This window comes from Rhea pennata, chromosome 11 (assembly GCF_028389875.1).
Source record: "Rhea pennata isolate bPtePen1 chromosome 11, bPtePen1.pri, whole genome shotgun sequence".
NCBI classification, from domain to species: domain Eukaryota; kingdom Metazoa; phylum Chordata; class Aves; order Rheiformes; family Rheidae; genus Rhea; species Rhea pennata.
Genome location: NC_084673.1, coordinates 19,260,853 through 19,282,047, shown reverse-complemented (window position 1 = coordinate 19,282,047; position 21,195 = coordinate 19,260,853). Strand labels below are relative to the sequence as shown.

The following is a 21,195-nucleotide window of genomic DNA, read 5'->3' as shown; positions in this document are numbered from 1 at the left end:
AAACAATCAGGTCTAGCTGACCTACCAAGAGCATTTCAAAGCTAAAGTAGGAGATGCGAGAAACCAGCTACTTTTACTTCCATCCCCATAAAGGCCAAATTTCCAAACATCTCCACATCATTTCATGCAAACATGTAAGAATTCTTTAAATGGCAACACAGATGAAGTACTACCTTTTATGCTGCCATCCAGAAATACATCTTAAAAAAAAAAAAAAAAAAAAAAGCACTTGGGTTTAGTGTTGGCAAGAATTCTCTCTCCTGGTAGGCAATGCAAGCAAAGAGCACTAGAGACAGGATTTAAGCTACCAGCCCACTTCACCTTGAAGTTCACTTGCCAAACACATTTTACTTTCCAGCAGACAATGCAGCACCTGCATGAACCTCTGAGTAGAGAGCATTAATAGAGACCTACACTAACAGTAACTTTAGATGACTGAGCAGATTTTAAACTAGAAGTTTAAGCGGACAAGTTGTATACCCCCTCTGTTGGCAGCCACACCACATTACTGGTCACTTCATTTCTAAGAGCTGAACTCAGACTCTAGCTCTTCCTGGAATTAATTAGTTTAAAAGTAGGCCTTAGAACCTACTTCGAAAATCCAAGTCACCGCTTTAACTATATTTTCTTGCTTTTCTACTCCAACATGCATACGAAAGGAGACTTTTCAAGAATACACTGGAAATAGCTGTAACACCATTGTAAGTTAAAACTTAAAGAAGCAAAACTTACACTGAGGTCACACATTTATGCTCAGGTAAAAGCCTTTGATCCTGACCAGCCATTATGTGGGAGACATCCACAGCATCAGAATTCAGTTTGAAAGAGGAGTTACCAGTACTGCAGTTCCATTGGCTTAATTATGGTACTATATGACAACTTAAACACTGAGAGATTGCATCAACCTATCCTGACTTTCATATAGACTGTAAGTGAATTCCTTAATCAAACACTTTGCAAATTAGAGGAATAGTTTGTTTTAAGCATGCCTTTGCCTGTCTAGTTACCCATTTCTGCAAGTAACAGTAGCACTGAGACAAGCATTGAGCACTTGATATTCACTCAGTGGCAGTACACACTACCCCACTTTGCTTTTCAGGAAGTCTCAGTTTTACTTGAGCTTTACACACAAATCTCTAATCACTAACCTCTTGAGGCTTCCTGATTTTTTCCAGATGTAAGTAAGAAGTGCCAGATGGTACTCATTACAGGTTAAGATTTACTAGTCATTTAGGACCTTTTCCAGATGACAGGTGTTAGATGTTTCCACTTTCTGTAACCACATCCAAATGCAACAAAAACCTAGATCTGTCAGCTACACTTGCAAGCCTCAGATATAACTATGTAATACTTGGCTTGCAAGCATAACACTGCTCATTGAGGCGATCTGTTTTTAATCCTTTCCCTAGTTAAGGAAAGGGAATAAAGATACTGGCTCCAGACTACTTAACTCTCCAAACAAGTCCTATTGCTCATCTTTACCCACATAGCATGCAACTGAGGAAACTTCAGTCCCTGAGTCCTATTAGCAGCTGCCAATCATTGGCACACATGACCTGCACCTCTGTGTTGCATGCACAAAGTGGACCACACATTAACACAACTATTCTTTCTCAGGGGAAGAACTAATCTGAAATGCTGAAATGCTCTCCTAACAACTGCACTGTGGTCTATTCTAAGACTACTGAAAGCACTAAACTCATCTAAAGATTAAGTAAAAGAATAGAGGCTGTGCACAGTGATATCACATTGAGATGTTATCTAAACAGCACACACCCTCTTAACAGTCAGAACAAGACTTAACCCACTTAAAGCTTGGTGTATGTCTGGGGAATTTTGTGGTGGAGGTAATTACGATCTCCATTTTCTTTCAGTCCTTGAACCAAGTAGCATAGCTCCAAGGTTCTTCTAGTTAAAGCTGTTTTTTCATTCATTTATGCCTGTAGCATCAGCATATTAATATCTAGAGCTAGCACTACGGGTGGTGCTGCCTTTGTATTGCTCAATACTGACAGAAAAACACCACTCAGGAGACTCAGTTAATAAAAGCTCTAAAAGCACATGGCACTGAAGAAGGTCAAGTTAGACAAGGAAGCAATGAAGACAAAGCTATTGTCCCAAGCCTGCAGATCAGAGGCACATTCTGGAGAAAGGGACCATCAAGAGCTGGTAAGTTTGTCTCTCCTATTTTACACATACGGGTTCAGACATCCTTAGGACTGGTAAGAGTTGGAGGTATTCAGTGGGAGTTCAGATGCCTGTTCAAAAAACCCACAGCTCCAGTAGATGAAGAGAAGGATGCTCTAGCCCTCATGAGCCTAATGCACTGGCTATGCATGTGCTCTTTACAGCTTCTGTCACTTCCAGTAACAGATGAGTAGACTCCTGCATCTTGCTAGCAAAAAAATGAGCTTGTGGCAATGGTATTTTCCCACAGACTATTTCACAGGGGACAAAGGAAGAGGGGGCCTTTAAAATGTTGGCAGATAGCTGCAGGCTACTGCTAATAGATCGATCTAGCAGGCACAAGATCTTGGCATTAGATATACAAATTGGATTAGGGGAAAAAAATATTTCATTCCCTTACACTTGGAAAATAACGTCTAGAGGCTATACATTATTATAATCATTACACTTGGATAGCACTGATCATCACTAAACAGAAAGCATGCCCTGGAAATCAAATTGCACTTGTCAAAGACTTGCTACATAAAAAAAAAGAATTTGAACCCGTGCCAAAGCTACAAAGACCAGAGAAGGTCTGCACAAAAAAAAGATTGAAACTCAGCATTTTTAAAAAATATTAACTCTGTACCAGTAGTAGGAAAGGCAAAGTAAGTCTGATGTGTGCAATGGAAATTGTGTTGGGGGGAGAAAAAGGGAGAAAAATTGACTTCAGCACTTATTTCAAGCAAAAGACACTATTTAAGCCTTCAGAATCATTTCTTCTGTATTTTGTCTCTATTCTCTCCCCCAGACCAAAAAAAAAAAAAATAATTTTGTAGAAAGCAGCTATAAAGGAGTATTCCTCTAAAGTTCAGTCAGAAAAACTCTTCAGCAAGAATGTTAGGAGTGCATGAAATATGTACTAGATAGAGCTTTAACAGAGACCCAAGTTTAAACTGTACAACCAAAATATTCCTCATCAAAATACCCACAGGGATACCACTCACCTTTGAAACTTACGAGAAAAAGGTTTGTTTCAATGAAAGCTGTGTAAATAGCTTAGTACTTTTGTTTTGGAAAGAGACTTCTTCTGCAGTAAAATTTCTCTTTGCTTTCTGACAGTAACAGAAGTTCAGTTATTGGTTCCTCCAGCAGTTGTCTTTCTCTTCACAGTCACTCTTTGTAGGATACTTGGTGGCAAGGTACCTTGACCACATACTCTATCTCCAAGTATGTCAGCAAGCTGTCGTCCTTACAAAGCTGCATTAAAATACTGTTAGTTTGAGAAGAGTGGGGGAAAGACAAGGAACATACACATGTGGTTCTGACACACTAACACAATAATTAGAGTGAGGAGATTCACTTGCAGGAAACAGCCCTCAGCCCAAGTCTTATTAAAACCCAAGATGCAGTTCAGTCTGAAGTTTGGCAGGAGGAAGAAACAGCCTCTGGCATTTGTACACATTCCAAAACAGAAAGTCACTTTCTCTGAGGGAAAGTATTCCCCCAGGCACCCGGTTTTAGGGAGTGCACCAACTCCCACAAGTGCTATTTGGAGCTGAATGTACGCCAAGAAAATAACCTGCTGCAAGTTTGACATATGCTCTGCATCCAGCAGTAACTGGTAGGTTAATTACAGACATTCAACATAGATCATTTCTACCAAGTTTTAACTTTATTCCTACACCAAGGAAGGTTTAAGATGACACTGCTGCAACATCCTTTTAGTAGGCAACCACCAGAAGAATAGAGAGCATTGAAGACTGCTCTGCTTTGAGCAAGAGGTTATCTAAGACAGCCTCCACAGATCCTTTCCAACCCATGTTTTCCTATGTTTCTACAATAAAAGACAAGCTTGGCACTTCAGCATTTTGTTTTCTTCTCTGCATTAAAGTAAGAGTTAAATCCAAGAGCGTTTCCCGTGCTTACCACAGGAGTGGGACAAAAGCATACAGTCACTAAAGATCTCTAGTCATGCAAAGCTGAATACAGAGTTTGTATTTAAAGAGCTACCAAAGACAACTGTAGCTCACATTTCAGATATATCAAAGTCAAACACTTGGTCAATATTATTTCATGTTTCATGCTCTGACTCTAAAGTGTTCAGTCTGAAACTAAGAGCCAAAAAAGCCAGAAAAATATTGCCTGAAAATTAGTGTTTTGAATATAGGTACTGGCTTGGAGGTCTGTTTTCTTTTGAGAAAGCACTGCAGTGTTTTAATGGAAAGGAACTAGAGCTTCTTAGCATAATTATGATGCTCAGTATTGTTCAACTCTAGTACAACAAAATCCTGTATGACTGAAGAATACTTTTTCCAGACTCCATTATCAGTTTGCAGCAATTAGTGTCCAGAAGTTAATCTACTTTTGGTATTGGTCCTCAACCTTTCTAGCAATTGATGGTGATACAGAATTTAATTCCAACATCAATGTTTGAAAACATAAAAATTGGTCTCAGGTACACTCCTAAGCAGAAAGCTTATGGTCTTCCTTGATATTTTAAACAATGTTCTACCAAAACTATCAACATGCTCCTTTTTACCATATAAAACAAAGTGACCTAAAAAGTACAAAACAATCTAGGACAATACATTCCTAGTGATCCAGAACCTTATTGTTTGGAAGCAACATGTCTAAGCAAACATGCTTAATAAAAAAAGTAATACCATTTGCATCACAGTTATGATTTGCTGTGCTGTTCCTTCACTTTTACTTCTGCAGTATATTAGTAATTGAAAATCCTCCAATAATATCCAATATCTGTTTATTTATTCCAATTCTTTAGAATAGTATACCACTGTTCTAAAAATACAAAATTTCTGAGCATGACTTGACCTGTCAACAAGCAGTTTCTCATTCAAGCCTCAGAGGAATTTATTTTCTACATTTAGTTAGAATATAAAAATCCCTTTTCAAGTGAATACCTCAGATCTAGATCAAAATGTTTTAACACTTTTCTGCTACTGTTCCTTTAGAAGTTTGGCAGCTTTTAGAACCGAAATTATACCTTCAAAAAACCCCACCCATTCTATTATCGAGAAGTTTCCATAAACATTCTGGATCAGGTACTAAAGGCCACTATAAACATTCTGTGTTCAACCAACAATCTCAAATACCATCTTTTGTACAGATGCTTTCTGTGCTTGCCTGGACAGTCTCTTAGTACAGGCTTCTAGAGATTTCACGGCACTCCTTTCCTCATTAAGGGAACACCAAGCTAGTACTGGAAGTTACAAGCAGATTATCAAAACACCCAGGCCTCAGTTTTTGTCATCCTATTTCTAGATTTTCTCCATAGTATGCTTTAAGATTTAATAACTATAAAGAGTTTTAAAAAATATATCAAGTAACAGTTTTGCAGAAACTTCAAGGTTTTCTCCTCCTTTCTAAGATGTTCTGAGAGTCGCTCATAACAACTGCAGGGGAGAAGGCAAATATAAATTCTCACCTTTCAAATGATTGGAAAAGCCTCTCTGAATCCTTTTGCCCTTCTAAGGTTAAATCTATATGAAAATTACTCTGAGGAAAAAAAACCCTTATTCTAAGTTAGTATGATTAAATCAATTCATTTTGTCTGAATGACACCTACCAGTTACTTTGCCTTTCAGAAATTCTGGCTTTCTGCTCTCATTCTGTATAACAGGTTGGTTCAAGGTAAGCTGGATCAAAGAAACCATTGCCCCATAGAAAGGATTAAAGGGCTTTTTAAACTATTGACTTCATAAGCTCCTTCACTCAAATATCGTTTTGCAGTGGTACTTCTTGTCAGGAAATCAACTGTCCTGGGAGCTGAAGGCTTGTCTAGCCTTGCCTGTAGGTCACATTAGTTTTCACTGCTTACTTTTAAGCCATTTAACTGTGGTTTTTAATAATTGCTACTTTAATGCAAGATAGGGAAAGGGAGCACAGTTCATTGCCCAGGGTGGTCATTTTCTTCCCTCCGTCGGACACCAGCATGCACAGACAATGGCTTGCTGAAGAGCCCGCACGGCATGGAGCAGGCACGCAGAACCATGCCATATAGCCTCTCATTCAAGAGCTGTCAATGTCTAATCCTTAGTGAACCAATGGTTGGCTTTGCCCTGCCTGCAGTGAAGGCAAGAATTGAATGCAAGTGTTTAACTAGTGCTTGTTTGAATTGTTACATTTTTCTCCCAGAATGCAGCACTTAGGGAGAAGCTAGGGACCAGAATAGGGACCAGAAACAAAAGTAATAAAATTATCTGCTCTGAAGAATGTGTGTCAAAAGTTTACAGTATATTCAGAGTGCTGGAGAAATATCAGAGTCCAGTACATACCAAAATCTTCATACCTGATTTTCTGGTTTGATCAAAAATCTAGGGAACAGACAAGAACATGATAGCCAGAAAAACAGCATTTGAGAGAAAACAGTTGCACATCACTTTTGTATGCAGACTCAGAATTTTTCAATACACACAGGGATAAGTAGTGATTGCCAGAAAGCATTTAACGCAAAGTTACGAGCCAGACCCACAAGCCCACAACTGAATGAAAGAAATCTGGTACTAGTCTTTAACAGGAGACTTGTAATTCAAGACTACAGTTTTTGCATTACATTTTTTATACTAGTACAAACATAAAGGAGAGTAAGCAACAGCTTTCTAGATTAAGACATACAGAAAAGAAGAAATCTCCTAGTGCAAGAACAGCAGAAAGGACACCTATGCATTATAAGCAAACAAAGAAAACACCCTTCCCACGGGAGTTTCAGGTGCTCAAAAGCAGGGAGCAAATTAATGGGGTAGGAAGGGATGGTTTTCCTAGGTTGGAAGCAAAATTGTCAGGAAATGGATTATTAACCTTACTGTTAAGTTGAAGCATCATTCAAAAAAAACATCACTTATGTATTGGGGGACGGTGGTGCAACTTGTGAAATTTTGACAGTGGTCAGAGAGACCCAGTCATATTAATGTGCAATTTTGATTTGAACAGGAAGAAATAAGATATTAAATACAGTATACCTAGCATTATCAATACACAAGTTTGTATACAAAGAAACCTAATCTGTATTTGAGAAGTTACTGTAGGATGAATAGAAGCCTTTGACTTCCCAGTCAAACAGCTATTAGTTACAGATGCACGTGGCTAATTCAGGCTATGAAAATGAAAAAGGCAACACCTCAAACATGACCTACAAGTTTCTGCACATTGACTCAATGCTGCCAATGCTCTAAGGTATTTTAAGTTCCTGAAAGGCTTCTTTAAATAGAAGTAGTAGTTAGTAAAACAGTGTTGATTATCAAGTCCTGTTGTCTTTATTGCAGTACAGACTTTGGCATGTTCCTGTATTTTATTACCATGGCTGCCAAACAAAACCAGATTTTTTAAACAGCGTGCTGTTTAAGATTCTCGTACTTTTGTCTAGCCCAGTAACTATACAAGATAAGCAGGCAAACTGGAAATCAAGCTAGAAAGGAAGCTCTGTGAGTTCTGCTCAATTTTCTATGTTAGAGCATCCCCCCCAAAAAAACAAAACTATAACTTTTGTGGGACTCAGCAGGCATGTAACAGCAGTTCTCAAAACACTCTGGGCTCAAGGACCTCTGTCTAGCTTCTACCCTTCTCCTGAACTGGTGTACAGTCTCAAACTCTTATATTGAAGTCATTCCAATACAGCTGTCCTGATTGTTTGCTCCCAAGTTGCAATCTATGAAACCATCAGCAATGTCTGATCCAGACCTAGTGTGAAAGGCTTACATGGCCTCGTCAGCCCCCAACTGCACTGCAAGACACCCAGAATCAATAAGGTGATCTCATCTACCATAACTGCATCTCCAACACAGAATAGGAAGTAGGAGAGAAGCAACTGTTGAAGTAGGGGGAAAGAAAAAGATAACATCTATTTTATAACAAAGCATTTTAATGCAAGCCAAGGATTTTTTTTTTTTTTAACATGGTCATGGTTCTCTATAAAGAAGCAACACCTGCCATGTATATACTCCAAATGCAAACTCAGTGTTGCCTAGTCCCAAGTCTCCAATTCCAAGAAGTGTCTGAATTCCCTGGGAAGTAGCACAGCATAAATAATTCTAAGTTCATGTTGTGATTTAAAAATAAGATTCACAGTGATAACAACTAATGTCAATCCTAGAATAAGAATACCTTCCCTATATTCAATATACTTCAGCACAAAGTGGCACACAGTGGCAAAAGAAAGACTTACTAACCTGATTTCAGCCTGGGAACTGACTAGAGCTTCACTTTGCTCAGTAGTGCTGAGTAGGAAGAGGAAAAGCAGGAGTTTCAGCAGAGATGCAGTAGCAAAGCTCATCTAGTATACACATGCATTACATTAGATTACAGTAAGGCAAATTTGCAAGTCTAGCTATATGCCTCAATGATTTTGTAGAGAGCTATTTAAATTTTTAGCTCTGAATTAAGTAACTTGCACATAGATATCTTTTACATTGCCAAGAAAACAAAGAGTGAAATTCAACTCTGACATTTTCTGTAGAGATTAGGAAAAAGAAGGAAAATACAGATGAGACTATTTCCTTCCTTCCCAAACAGAGAAGGAAGCCAAAGAAAAAAACCTGCAATTTTAACTTATGATGTTGGATTAAGTGCAAGAGTCTTGAAAGCTACCAAAGTCAGCTCAAAATCACATTGTCACAGTTCCTTTTCTTCCTGACTCTTAAAACACAAATTCCAGATGAAGTGCTGTTACTATTATCACTACAATTTATTTTTGTTTTGTTACTGTGTATCACAATAGCACATATTAACTCATAAGACACTTTCCTCTCTAAAAAAGGAAAGTTATATTTACTTGTTTGAAAGCATAACACAAACTGCCAAAAGAGCAGCCTTTAAAATTACAAATGTCTCCTTGACTAGCTATAGCTTTAAGGAAAAAAAACAACCCCCCCAACACACCCCGCACAACTATCTTAACTGCTGTAAGTAAGTATAAACCTTTCTTTTGTATCTTAAGAACACAACTCTAATGGTCAGCCAAAGAACAAGTCTCAGAGCACTTAGGACCTTATGCTCACATAATTTTAGATCCATAGAATAGTTTACATCATTTAGTTCAACCTCCTGCTCAAAGCAGGGTGACAGAGATGCAGTTTCATATACAAAAGTAACACAATATTAAAAACACTTTTTGCAAGCGGACTAAAGATATGTCTATTAATACACTTTAAGAGTCATGTCTTTTGGAGGGAGAGAGACTAGAGTATTAACAACTCTAAGCTAGAGCATTTCAGTGGCAATATCACATAGCAATTATATAATTGCTATATATGAGGCCTCATTCCCCAACTTACACTTTTTGCATCTCCTTTATAACCTCGCTACAAAAAATTCAAGGTGTGTAAGAAAGACTTAATACTGTAAAGCAGTTTTTTTTTATAAGCATTCCAATTTTTTAATAGTAGGATTGTTTCCTCTTCAACTCAGCTATGTTTTTTCCTGTTGATAATCCAATGTTACATTCAAGTTGCTCTCCATATACCATACACTTTGCAATTACATAACCAGGACTCTGAGCACACTTCATTCAAAAAGCTGCACTGTATTACTGATACTTAATATGATTTAATTGCAGGGGTAACTGCACACAGGAAAGTAGAACCACACAACACTGCTTAAGGATCCTTAAAACCATACCAGAGTACCCTTCTTGAACAAGTTTTAATCTCTAACACAGAACACCTAAACTATCTCCTCCTCTTAACAGACATAAAACCTTAAAGTCAACATTGGCTAGCCAAATACCAAATATTAAGAAGAATCTAAAAGGATCCAAAGTAGTTTCAGGTATTAATGATTCCATACAGCCTCATGAAACAGTTTTAAAAAATTAAAGCAATTTAATTGGTGTTATTACTATTAGTGGAAGCTGGCTTTCCATTCAGTATGCTCACATAATACTATTCCTGGAACATACAAGTAAGCCTTATCTAGATATCTTGTTGTGTGGTGATATTCAGTGGAGAGTTTACAACACAGACAAGATTAGGGAAGGAAGAATTTTAATCTAAGTGAATGGGAAGGTCAAATCACACAATACATTCATCTTCACTTGCAAGATCTCTTACTGTACTTTGCCCTGGGTAGAAATATGTATATTAGACTTGTTAGAATGTTCTTACTGATTTCAGCTGTTTTGCAATATAGAAGAAGTCTCTAAATGTCCTAGTAAAGCCAACAGCAATGCTAATGCTGTTTCAGCAAGTTTCTGCTATCAGTAAACAATAAAAAATCATTATGAAAATTTACAGTGATTTACATTAAGATTAGCTAAGAATATATAGCAAAGAAGTCACTTCCTTTACACACTTTAAATGCTAATTAACTAAGTAAATCTTTATCCTAAGAAATATTTTCCTTTGCTATTTAAAAAAGTATGTAGTTTAGATAATTGCTTTCAGTGAGTAGATTAATTTAAGCATAACCAGAAAACTTAAAACCTAGCAGCTTCCACTGAAATATCAGTTTACTTCTATAATCTGGGAGAGCAGAATAAGCTTATAACATTCCTTATTATTTCACATGCACAGCTGCAAAGGAGCCCTGCTAGGGTCTAAATGGTTTATCTGCATATTATATGAGCTAACATTCAGGATTCTTTTGATTTGTTTGCATTCTAGTACATGCCAGAATACACCCTGAGATGTATCTCAATTGAGATACAGCTTTTACAGTATACCTTAACTAAGTGCCATGAAAGTTCAAAAAACAAAACATGACAAGCAACAAGCTGACACTGAATTATGGCTTTAGCCTTGATGTTATGAAATCGAGTCTTGTGCATGGCTAATCATGACATATCCATGGAATTTCAGGATGAAATACCGCTTCAAATTCTGAAGGTCAGCATCCATTTCTTCCTGCTTTTATAGACTTAACTTTCATAATTAGAGCCACACTCAGCTATGAAATGGGAAATAGTAACAGGACTCCTACAAGATGTTTAGGGGAAACAAGAAAAATCAAGACAAATGGTCATTATCCACAAAATAAGCGTATTAAGTACAATGTAAATAAAGACCTGGTGTATATATACATACATTTATATACATGGTAACCTCTAAAAGGGAAAAATCCCTATTAAACTTAGTAACTTTTCCACAAACTCTGCATTACTTTAAACACAAGTGATACAAGTCTTGCTAGCTTGCCTGCCTTATCTTCTGAACAGTTGCTTTCATCTCCACGCTTTAGGTCAAACTGAAGTTCTAATAGAAGGCAAAGGAAAAAAAAAGCCATTGCAAAAGTCACTTCATTCACTTCATTTTCAGTAGCAACTTTTGCGCTGACACAGCTTATTCACATACTCTAAAATTTAGGCCTCAACTACAAGCAAGAATCTTCTCAATACAAACCAACAGACCTCCATTAATCTCTGTAGAGTTTCACAGAGTTTATTGGTATTCTTTAATCAAATAACTTTCACAGTCAAAATACACAATCACTTTTCTAGAGCACAGTAGAAGCATAACCCTGTTAGAGGGGAAAAAAAAGTCTGGGCTGGCTGGCTTACATACATGTGTGTGCATGTGTGTTTAAAAGAATAGAGATTTATGCAGTAATACTGTCCTTTCAAATACATAGTAAGCACTCATGCCAGCTGAAGTGTACAACAAATAAGCATCTTTCTTATAATCTGGAGATGACTTTGTACATTGATCACATCATCCACCTCACTCATTCCCCCGCTCTAAAGAAAGACTGTTTGCAGATTCCCAGCTGTTTTCCCCCTACTCTGCAACAGATACACGCTTCACTATACATCAACGATGAGTCTGCACAAGAGTGAACAACACGATCCATACCCTACTCACCAAGCTTATTTTAGGGATTACGGGCTATGGAAGACTAGCAATAAAACTTGAACAACTGAAGTCATCCTTACTTTAGTACAATGTTTTGGTGAGTATTCTTTGAATAAGTCATTTATTTTTTTCCTCACTATGTTCAGATGGACAGATCACTCAGCTATACTCAGCCAGCTTGTAACATGCATCACTGGGTGATCAGTTGTTTCAACAATCTGGACAAAAAGGTGCCTTTTTTTTTTTTTTTTTTTTGCATTTGAAGTGTGTACTGTGAGGTTACTAGAATAAGAAATTCAGGTACTATTTCAGTCAGGACACTAGAATAATTTTGCTTATGAAATTTATCCATTTGGAAGGGGGAAAAAATCGGAAACAAAGCAAAACTCAAAGAGACTGTATGTATGTGACATACTGCTATAAGTTCTACCCTTTCTCATGATCAGAAAAAAAAATGCAGATCTTCATTAACCCGCTGATAAGCAGCAGTATTAGCATCATGTGAGGCTCAAGGACATCAGAGCACCACAGCACTGAGAGATCATTAGACCCTTCTGACAAGGCGTCATGGGAACATCTGTAGTTGGGGAGTAGATATCTCTTCCCATCGCTCACCCCCGGTCGTGAGTTAATCTTATCTCACTGCAGGTAGAGCACATCACCAGCGGCTCACCCTGAAAGAGGCTGCAGCACAGGACAGCATCAAGATCCCAAAACTCTGCCACCATCTCCACCGTTTTCTTTTCAACCCATTTCTCTCCGCTCAAGGCCCTGTAAGACATGCACAGCCCCCTTCCAGGACCCCACAGCTCCCCACTGATCACACGTACACCTAACTCTGCTCTGGTGCCTCCTGAAGGAAGAAGCCAAATGCAGATGTGCATTACACAGATGCACCCATTTATCTCCAAACACCACTTGCCAAAACAGCAGAGTCCTGCAGGCGGCACTGACCCTTCTTTGGGCGCAAAAAGGAGGAGAGAAAGGTTAAAGGAGGCGACCAGGGGTCTGGCGGCCCTTCACAGCGCAGCAGAACTAGCGCCGTGGGTAACGCGAGGACGAGCTGCGGTCCAGCCCCTCGCCAGCGCGACGGCCCACGCGTGTCGCCCACCTTTGGGCGCGCACCTGGGCACGGGCAGAGGGGGGGAGGAGGGTACAGCCCGCCTTTGTTTTTCGGGGAGGCAGACGGAAGGTCCGCAAAGCCTCGCTGCGGAGGAATGCGCTTCCGAGCGGAGCCTGAGCTCCGGTCAGCGCTCACCGAAGGGGGGAGGGGGCCTATTCGGCGCGCTCGGCGCGGCCTCCGCCGGGGCAGCCCTGAGCGGCCGCGCGCGCCCCTGCCCCGCCGGGCTCCCTCGAGGGAGCGGCCTGCGGCGGCGCCGAGCGGAGCTCCGCCGAAACGCGACCCCCTCGCCGCCCGGGCCGGGCCGCAGCACGAGGGCGCCGCGGGGGGCCCGCGCGGCCGCGGCACCTGCGCGGGGGGCCCCGCCCGCCGCCTCCCCCCGCCCCGCCGAGCCCGAGGGCGCCCGCACTCACCGCCGCCGCGGCCTCCTCCTGCCCCCAGCAGCCCAGCAGCAGCACCAGGCAGCCAGCGGCCAGGCTGCGGCTGCGGCCGCGGCCCCTCCGCCGCAGCGGCGGCGGCTCCATCGCTGCGGCGGCGGCTCCCCGGCGGCAGCGGCTCCCGCCGGCCGCCCCAACGCCAGCGCCCGCCCCTCTGCCGCGCTCGCCCGCTTCTGCCGGCTCAAGTCCTCCCGGGACTACTTGCCCCGCGGTATTCATCCGCACCGCGGGCCGGCCGCAGGGAGGGAGAGAGGGCGGGCGGCTGCCGCCGCGCAGCGTGCGCGCCGGTGGGGAAGGGGCGCCGCTGCCGCCCGGCGCCGCTCCGAGGGGCCGGACTCGCCGCCGCCGCCACCCTCCGCCCCGGGCGTGGGGGTTTTGTGGGCTCGAAGGGCGGGTGCCGCCTCTCCCCGCCCCGCACCTCCACCGCGAGGGCAGCCGCCGGACCCCGGACTACTTTGTGCGGCGGAGGCACCGCGGTGCGCGCCGTGCTGCGGCTCACCTCAGGAGGGGCGGGCGCGGGCGCGGGGGTGGCAGCGCGCGCGGCTGGTGGGCTCGGCTCGGCGCGGCGCGGCTCGGCTCGGCTCAGCTCAGGTGCGCGAAACTTTCCGCCCGGGCGCGGCGCGCACGGCGAGGGGGAGCCGGCGCCCCGAGGGGCCGCGCAGGGCGGGCGGTGGCCGAGCCCCCGGGCGGCGCTGCCCGGCCGCGGGGCGAGGAGCCGGCGGTGGCGCGTAACGGCTCTGTGTCCTCTCCGCTTCCCTGCAGGCTGCGAGCGGCATGGGCGGCGCGGCGGCGGCGGCGGCGGCGGCGGCCGGGCGAGCAGGGTGAGTGCGGCGCGGTGCGGTGCGGCGCGGCTGCCCGCCGGCGCGGCTGCCCGCCGTGACCCCGTGCCTTTGCCTCCCTGCAGGGCGCTGGCGCTGGTGCTCCTCTGCGTGGGCGCGGAGCTGGCGAGCGCGGTAAGTGTGCGGGCCCCGGCGGAGCTGCCGCGGCTCCGGGCATCCTTCACCCCCCACCCCCACCCCTGGGAAACCCGCAAAAGCCCGGGAAGTCGGGAGGCAAAAGCCCCGTGCGCGGTGCGTTGCGGCACGCGGCGGGGAGAGGCAATTTGTGCGGAGTGCAAGAAGTTTTTAGTGCGGCGAGGCTGGTCAGCGCCTCTGCGTTCAGCTGTCCGCCCCGCTCTCCTGTAGTCCCGTTTCACGCCTCCCTGTCACGAGCGGACCCTTCCGATCCTCGCTCGCGGCGGATTCAGCCCAGGACGCCTCGTAACTAAGCAGAAGTGATGCGAGAAATTAAAGGATTAGCTGTTGAGGGTAGTGCCAAGGTTCACGACTGTGGAGTGGTAAGTGTGTTTCCAATTCCCGGCTGGCATACAGAAGCGATGACTTTATGATCTGACAGCCTGATAATTTTATGATATAAACACAGATTTTCTTCTGCTGTTCTGAATTACAGTTCAAACACGTTAGGAAGGGACTGGGGGCTTTTTGTGTACTCATAAGTTTCATATATTTTCTTTCTGTCACTGTGGTTTTTCTTCAGCTGGGTTATTGAAATTGTTAGCCCACTCAGCTGGTGTGAATGAAAGTCCTTTTAGAAATCTGTAATGGAAATTAAGTACCCAACTGATGTGCACTGTCAGCAGCTCAAAATAATCTTTTTGTCATGTTGTGATATAATTTAAGATTACACAATATTCTGTATAGTCCTAGTTTTTTAGCACATGTGCTAATGAATTTATGGAAGCAGTTTGTATAATATACTTAAACATGTTTTTTAATTCAACTTCTAACAGACTTAACAAAACAGTTCATGACATCAGTTCTTTATTCTTAAACCGATGTTCTCCTACTGTTTTTCCTAGTATTTAGATTATTATTTTATCCTCAAGGGTTTAGAACCTTGCTGTGCCATTGGGAAGAAATCTTTTCAAAAGGTGTTAATAGAGCAGTAATTTATACTTTTCATAAACATGAAAAGCATAAATCCACCTTGCACTTTCTATTATCAATGAATTGCACTAGTAGAATCAGGATCATCCTGATCAGGTGCTACTTACAAACTTTAATCTTCTCAAAGATTAAAAGATTAGACAATGTGCAAAGCCGTCAGAGTTTCTTATCTTTTTCTTTTTTTTTTATTTTAAAAATCTAACAACTGTTCTGAGTGTTTCATATGCAGTGGAATCTATGAGGAAGTGACTCTTATGCAGCACATACTTTCAAGGCTTTCTGAAACATGTGACAAGCAACGTTTTGCAGTCATTATTATAAATCCATACGGTATATCAGTGAATTTTTTCCTGATTGACAAAGTTGTCACTGATAGCAAATTTTTATTTTTTCGCTCCAGTTTTACTTTATACCTGTTGGAAAGAACATCTGTAAGCAGTCAGATTTTTGTCTGTTTTGACATGTTTGTAAAGGGACTTTGCCAACTGAAGTCTAATATAATGAATAAGATTAGTATCTCCAGTCACTCCTAAGTTCTCCTGCCAGTTTTTTTCAGTGTTAAAAAACAAACAAAATCTTTGTTGCTGTATGAGTGGTCTACAAGTATGAAAACAAATCAGAAATAAGTCCTTAAAACACTATGAAATTTTGGTACTTAATGTGGTTGTGCAGTTAACACATTTAATTATTCATATTAAAAATGCTGTTAAACACATTCAGCAAGAAAATAGAGACGATGTTTTGTCTTTTCAAATACAGTAGTAGGTAGGTGAATGACATTCATGTGATGATGTCACTGCATTTAAAAAAAACACCAAACACTTTCTAGTATGAAGTAAGCCATCAAGAGAAAATACTAGTGACTGAAATTATTTTTGTAGAAAGCAGAGCTTTTTTTTTTTTTTTTTTTTTTTTTTTTTTTTTTTTTTTTTTAGAAAAAAGCAGAATCTCTGCAAGATTTCGAAATAGTCTCTGATATATAATTTCAAATGACTGAGCATAGTGAATACTCTCTTACTACAATGACATTATAGTAAACTGTTTAAGCACTTCTTGCTAAAGGCAATGTGGCTTATAACTTAGTTCATCTATTCCTTTCAATTAATCTGATTTCAATTAACAGCTGTTGTAAAAGAAACCTTCTAAAACACAGTATCAAACTGTTGAACAGAAAGTCTTCAGGAATGTTATCATGAACATGGCTAGTAGACAGTGGCTGATATACTCAGCCAATATCTTGAATAAAGTTGTACCAAGAATAATCTGACTCAGAGGCCTCAATTATATGGTATAATCATTATCCTTCTGCAAGAATAGGATTTAAAAAGGTATCAAATTTAATTTCTCAGCTCACACTTATTTTTCCTAGGTATAAATGATGATTTATAATATAACCTAAATTTTCTTGAACCAAAACACAGATGACTTGTTGTTAATATAGCCCAATTCTCTTCCTTTCCAATCAATGGGAATTCAGGCTGTTGAGAGAAAAACAGAAATAATTCTACATAGTCTTCTGTAGTTTTCTTATGCTTTGGCAGGTTGCACAAAAGGAGAAATCTAACAGCCTAGGAAGGGAGATACATGGGACTACTTTATTTTATAGAGGGACAGTTACCTCCTTTGTAGACCAATCACTGGGAATGACATGAATTGCTATATTCTTCATTATCAATGAAGAATAGTGAAGCATTCTTTATCAGTTTTTGTGGCTTTCAGGGTATTTGTTAAAGTAGAATAGTCATGAAAGACGCTTCATGGATAATACTTTGGAAAGAAAGTGCTCTTTTTACTAAGAAAGTGTAGGAAAGGTTATGTTAGTGTATTGCATAACTAAAGGCAATTGGAAAACTGGAGCTTGTGTTCCTCAGCCTTCACTGGGTTGAGACAGTGATGCTGACCAATGTTACTCTTTGTCCTTGGTCAGCCGCAGTTTACTTAATTCCTGTGGCTGACACTGGTGATCTGGCCCATGGGTTGGTACATGCTGTCCCAGGTATATATGACATACAGACTCTTTCTTCTACTTTCAGTGGCAATATTGGGACTATCTCTCTCCATCTAAAAAGGCAGTGACATAGGATTCCTTTTCTCAGCAGAATTGGACGTATTCAGGGGATACTGGTAAGACGTGTAGGGCTGAGCTATGCCTCTGAACTTTTTTCTGCCACATGTAAAGTATTTGCTTCATTCGAGAATGGATGAAGCAAAACTGTAAGTATTGGTATCCATATTCAGTTGGGAACTACGTAGCAGTTTCCCTTAGAGCAGTCATCTGAAATCACTTAATAAACTATGCCTGGTTCATGTTTTCAGACTTATTTATTGTTGTTATCAGTAATTTGCATTAGGGATAGCAATACAAGATGCTATGCAAGTATAAAATAGACAGGCAGTTCTATCTTGAAGGCATGGAAAGTTGCACTGTAAGGCAAATGACAAAATTTGTCCCAGAGCTAGAGGGGATATGAAAAAATGTTGGAATAATCATAGAGTGGTAGGTGTTTACCTCATCTGATCACTACTCAGGGCAGTGCTAAGGCTTTTTCAGGCATCCAGATGAAATGAAGTTTTTAAAAGAAGGACTTTTAAGAGGATAATCAGAGGATAACTCCTGATGTTTTTGGGATATCTTTTCACAAACGTGATGTGTGATATAAGATAAAAATGATCATGAAGACTAGAAATAGGCTCTTGCAGTGAAATAATAGATTCTCATCTCTTCACAGAACTCTGAGGAGTTGCATCTTATCATAGTCCTTGCAGCGCAAGTTATTTCTATGAGATGATAACTTTGTGTCCTTTCTGCCATTATTCAGTTGGCTGAGCACATCTGGGAAATGTGCCAGTCTTGATGTGATGCCTTAAGGAACTATTATGATAGACTGTTTGTCTGACAGGCTCTTGTGGAACAGCTGAGTTTTCAGATAGAGTTCACTCAGCTTTTATTTTATGAATACAGATTCCATGTAACATTACCATCTTCCTTTTTGGCTAATAAATGTGTGGATTAACTAGAGATACCTCCTTCTTCTTCTTCTTCTTTTTTTTTTTTTTTTAAATAGTGCTTAATGTCTTGTTCAGCAGAACATCTAACACATGCAGAATTATCTAACTAAAGGAATTAACAACTATTAGCCCAAATCATTTCTGGGCAGCCTGCTCTATTTTGAGTAACTTAAGCTCTACTGGTTTATGGCAAGTCTACTCAAGTGATCTTCTTTCTTTGTTTTCTTAATATACCCTGAGTTTTCTTTCCAATTCTTAGGTTTAATACAAACATTTCATAATGTCTCTTCATTTAATAGGTACTGGACCAGCTTAATTGAACCAAGTTCATTGTTTTCATGGCCTTATACCGAATATTAATTTTGTGCCAGAGGTCTGACAAAGGAAAAAAATAGCTGTTTAATCAGGGATATTTAAAAACAGAGTTGCAGCTCTCGCTTCCCACCATTCAGTTTCTATAAATATGATCTTATCCATTAGGACCTGTTTTTAAAGCCTTTTCTGTATCTTTTCCATTCTGTTCACTACCTATAAGCATGCAACCCTTCTGCAGTTCAGTTTTCTACAGCTATAATATCTTTACATGGAAGAGAACTTTGTTGGGCTAGATGTAATACCTGTAATAAAGTAAGAAAGGAGCCAAAAGAATTTATGAAATAATGTAAAATGCAAACTTAATCATGTAAATCTGCTTACCAGATAAGCTGACTTCTTTTTTTGTAAGAATGTAGAGATACAGAGGTGCTTGTTTGGTGAAGGTTATGTACTACTTTAAGAATGGTCTTTATGCAAAGATAAGATTTTAATAGTGACAACAGATCTGTTATTCCCTGGTTCTGTAGCAAAATAATGTGTATTGATTAAAAAAAAATATAAGAAGCACACAATAAATATAGTGCTAATTGTCTAGCATCTGCCAAGATATGTAGAATGTCATGGAAAATTTTTATTTAATGCTCTTCCCTCCCTTCTAAAAAAAAATTGTTTATTTGTAGAATATTTTCTGGGTGCAAAAGATGATTGAGCTTTGAAAATGTAGCATTTTATTAGGCACTCGGCTATTGTGTTAGGTTATAGCAGCTATGGAATGAAGTATTTGTGGGTGATCATGTTCTGAAGATGTTTTTCATCTTACTCACTGTCTGTTTAAGATAGGTTGTGGCTACCTTTTGTTTAAGTGTGAGAAGCATTGTGTGACCTGAAGAAGTTTTTTTCTGCTTCCCTTGTGCAGGCCAGCTGTGTTGCCAGCCACTGCATCCCCCTGACTTAAGAACTGGTATTAGTAAGTCATGCTGGTATCCCTAAAGTAGACAGAGCATTTCATGGTGGGGTTTCTCCACCTGTTATCTGATCTCTCAGTAGAGACGCTCTGTGGGCGATTGGATGTTTGGTACCTTACTTCTTAGCAATTCTTCCTCTCCAGGTACTTGCAGTTCATACTGATGGTTATAGGTTTTTATAAGAATTCTACTGACAGAAAAAAACTGTGATAGTAAAAAGTATCAGCTTGTAAATCTGTACCTCCACAAGGTCTTAACTCTGCCTCTCTCATTTGATTTTTATACAATTAAAATTCAGTTTGCAGACACAAGACTGCCCCATGAGAAGAGCTGGTAACTTCCTGACCTGTAGAGGGAGAAAAGAAGTTCTTACTCTCTCACTTCATCACCAGCAGGCATTTATTCATGCAAGGTGGTCAAAGTATTCAGATTAGACATCCAGTCAATCTCTTGTCAAACATAGTTTTGCTTATGTATCAGAAAATACAACCCAGTTTCATTTTTCCAGCTTTTTTTTGTAGTGCACAGATCAACTTGGAAGGCACAGCTACAAAACACTCTACAAAGCTAATATATCACAGTATTAAACAGTGTTGAAGAAACAGAAATACTATATTTCAGAGATCCTTACCGTTTTTTTTACCTATCATCAATACATTTTATAGGATTATCAATTATTTTAAGCCATGTATCCAAAAATAATAAAATGAAGGTACTAATTCTGGAAAAATGTTATTTATATTGTCAAGTACGATCATGGTTTTTGAGGCAATAACTTATCATGAAGTCATGGTAGATACAAATGAAAAATTCTTCTCTGTCAGAATTCTTGACATACTTGACATCTTCTCTTCCTTCCTAAATGGATTTGTGTGCTTTTCCATAGATGACTGTTTAAAATTTAATTATTGCCTAGAAACTGATATAAAGTTTTATTACCAGGTCAGTAAAGAAGGGAATTTGATAACACCTGTGTCTCAGATGAAATGATGACAAAGAAGACAAAATAGGAATGTTTGGAAACTTTTTCAAGCTCTCTAAGAATCCGATCTCAAATTCAAGACTGCTTTCTATGCTCTGGACAAAAGGAAAGTCAAAGCACTTTTGCTGTTATCCTGTGGAAAAGATCGTTCTAATAAGGTCAGTCTGTTTTGAAACAGATTGAAAAGAGATTGATTTGCTTCTCAGAGGGTATCTGTGATGTGCAGTTAGACTCAGTCTTGTCTTGACAGTGGCTGCAATGTTAAGTAACATTGGAGAAAAAAATGGTGGAAAAAGGAGATAGGTCATTGATTTTATGAACTTTATTTTCCTGTTTTTTCAAAATATCCCTACAACCCATGGAGGCTTTTATGCTCATGAGAAGGCTATAAAGTCTAATGTAGAGTTTGGTGCACCTCCTCCAGCTTATTTCTCTGTGACAAAGGGGCATTT

General features: G+C 40.5%; 2 protein-coding genes across 4 annotated transcripts in view; one reads left to right on the top strand and one right to left on the bottom strand.

Annotated features, from left to right (window-relative positions):
- COL4A5 (collagen type IV alpha 5 chain) overlaps nt 1–13,617 on the bottom strand; it is an 87,767-nt gene extending 74,150 nt beyond the window's left edge. Inside the window, exon 1 of the mRNA XM_062585047.1 lies at nt 13,503–13,617. Coding sequence (XP_062441031.1) covers nt 13,503–13,613 — 111 coding nt within the window. The 5' untranslated portion in view covers nt 13,614–13,617. The remainder of the gene's footprint in view (nt 1–13,502) is intronic.
- A 315-nt stretch (nt 13,618–13,932) lies between these two features.
- Nucleotides 13,933–21,195, top strand: part of COL4A6 (collagen type IV alpha 6 chain) — a 139,354-nt gene continuing 132,091 nt past the window's right edge. For 2 of the 3 annotated variants that reach the window (XM_062584908.1, XM_062584906.1), the window contains exons 1-3: nt 14,056–14,117; nt 14,289–14,347; nt 14,431–14,479. In XM_062584908.1, coding sequence (XP_062440892.1) covers nt 14,301–14,347; nt 14,431–14,479 — 96 coding nt within the window. In that variant the 5' untranslated portion in view covers nt 14,056–14,117; nt 14,289–14,300. Of the gene's footprint in view, nt 14,003–14,055; nt 14,118–14,288; nt 14,348–14,430; nt 14,480–21,195 lie in introns of those variants that run through there. The other variant, XM_062584907.1, reaches the window with a different exon arrangement.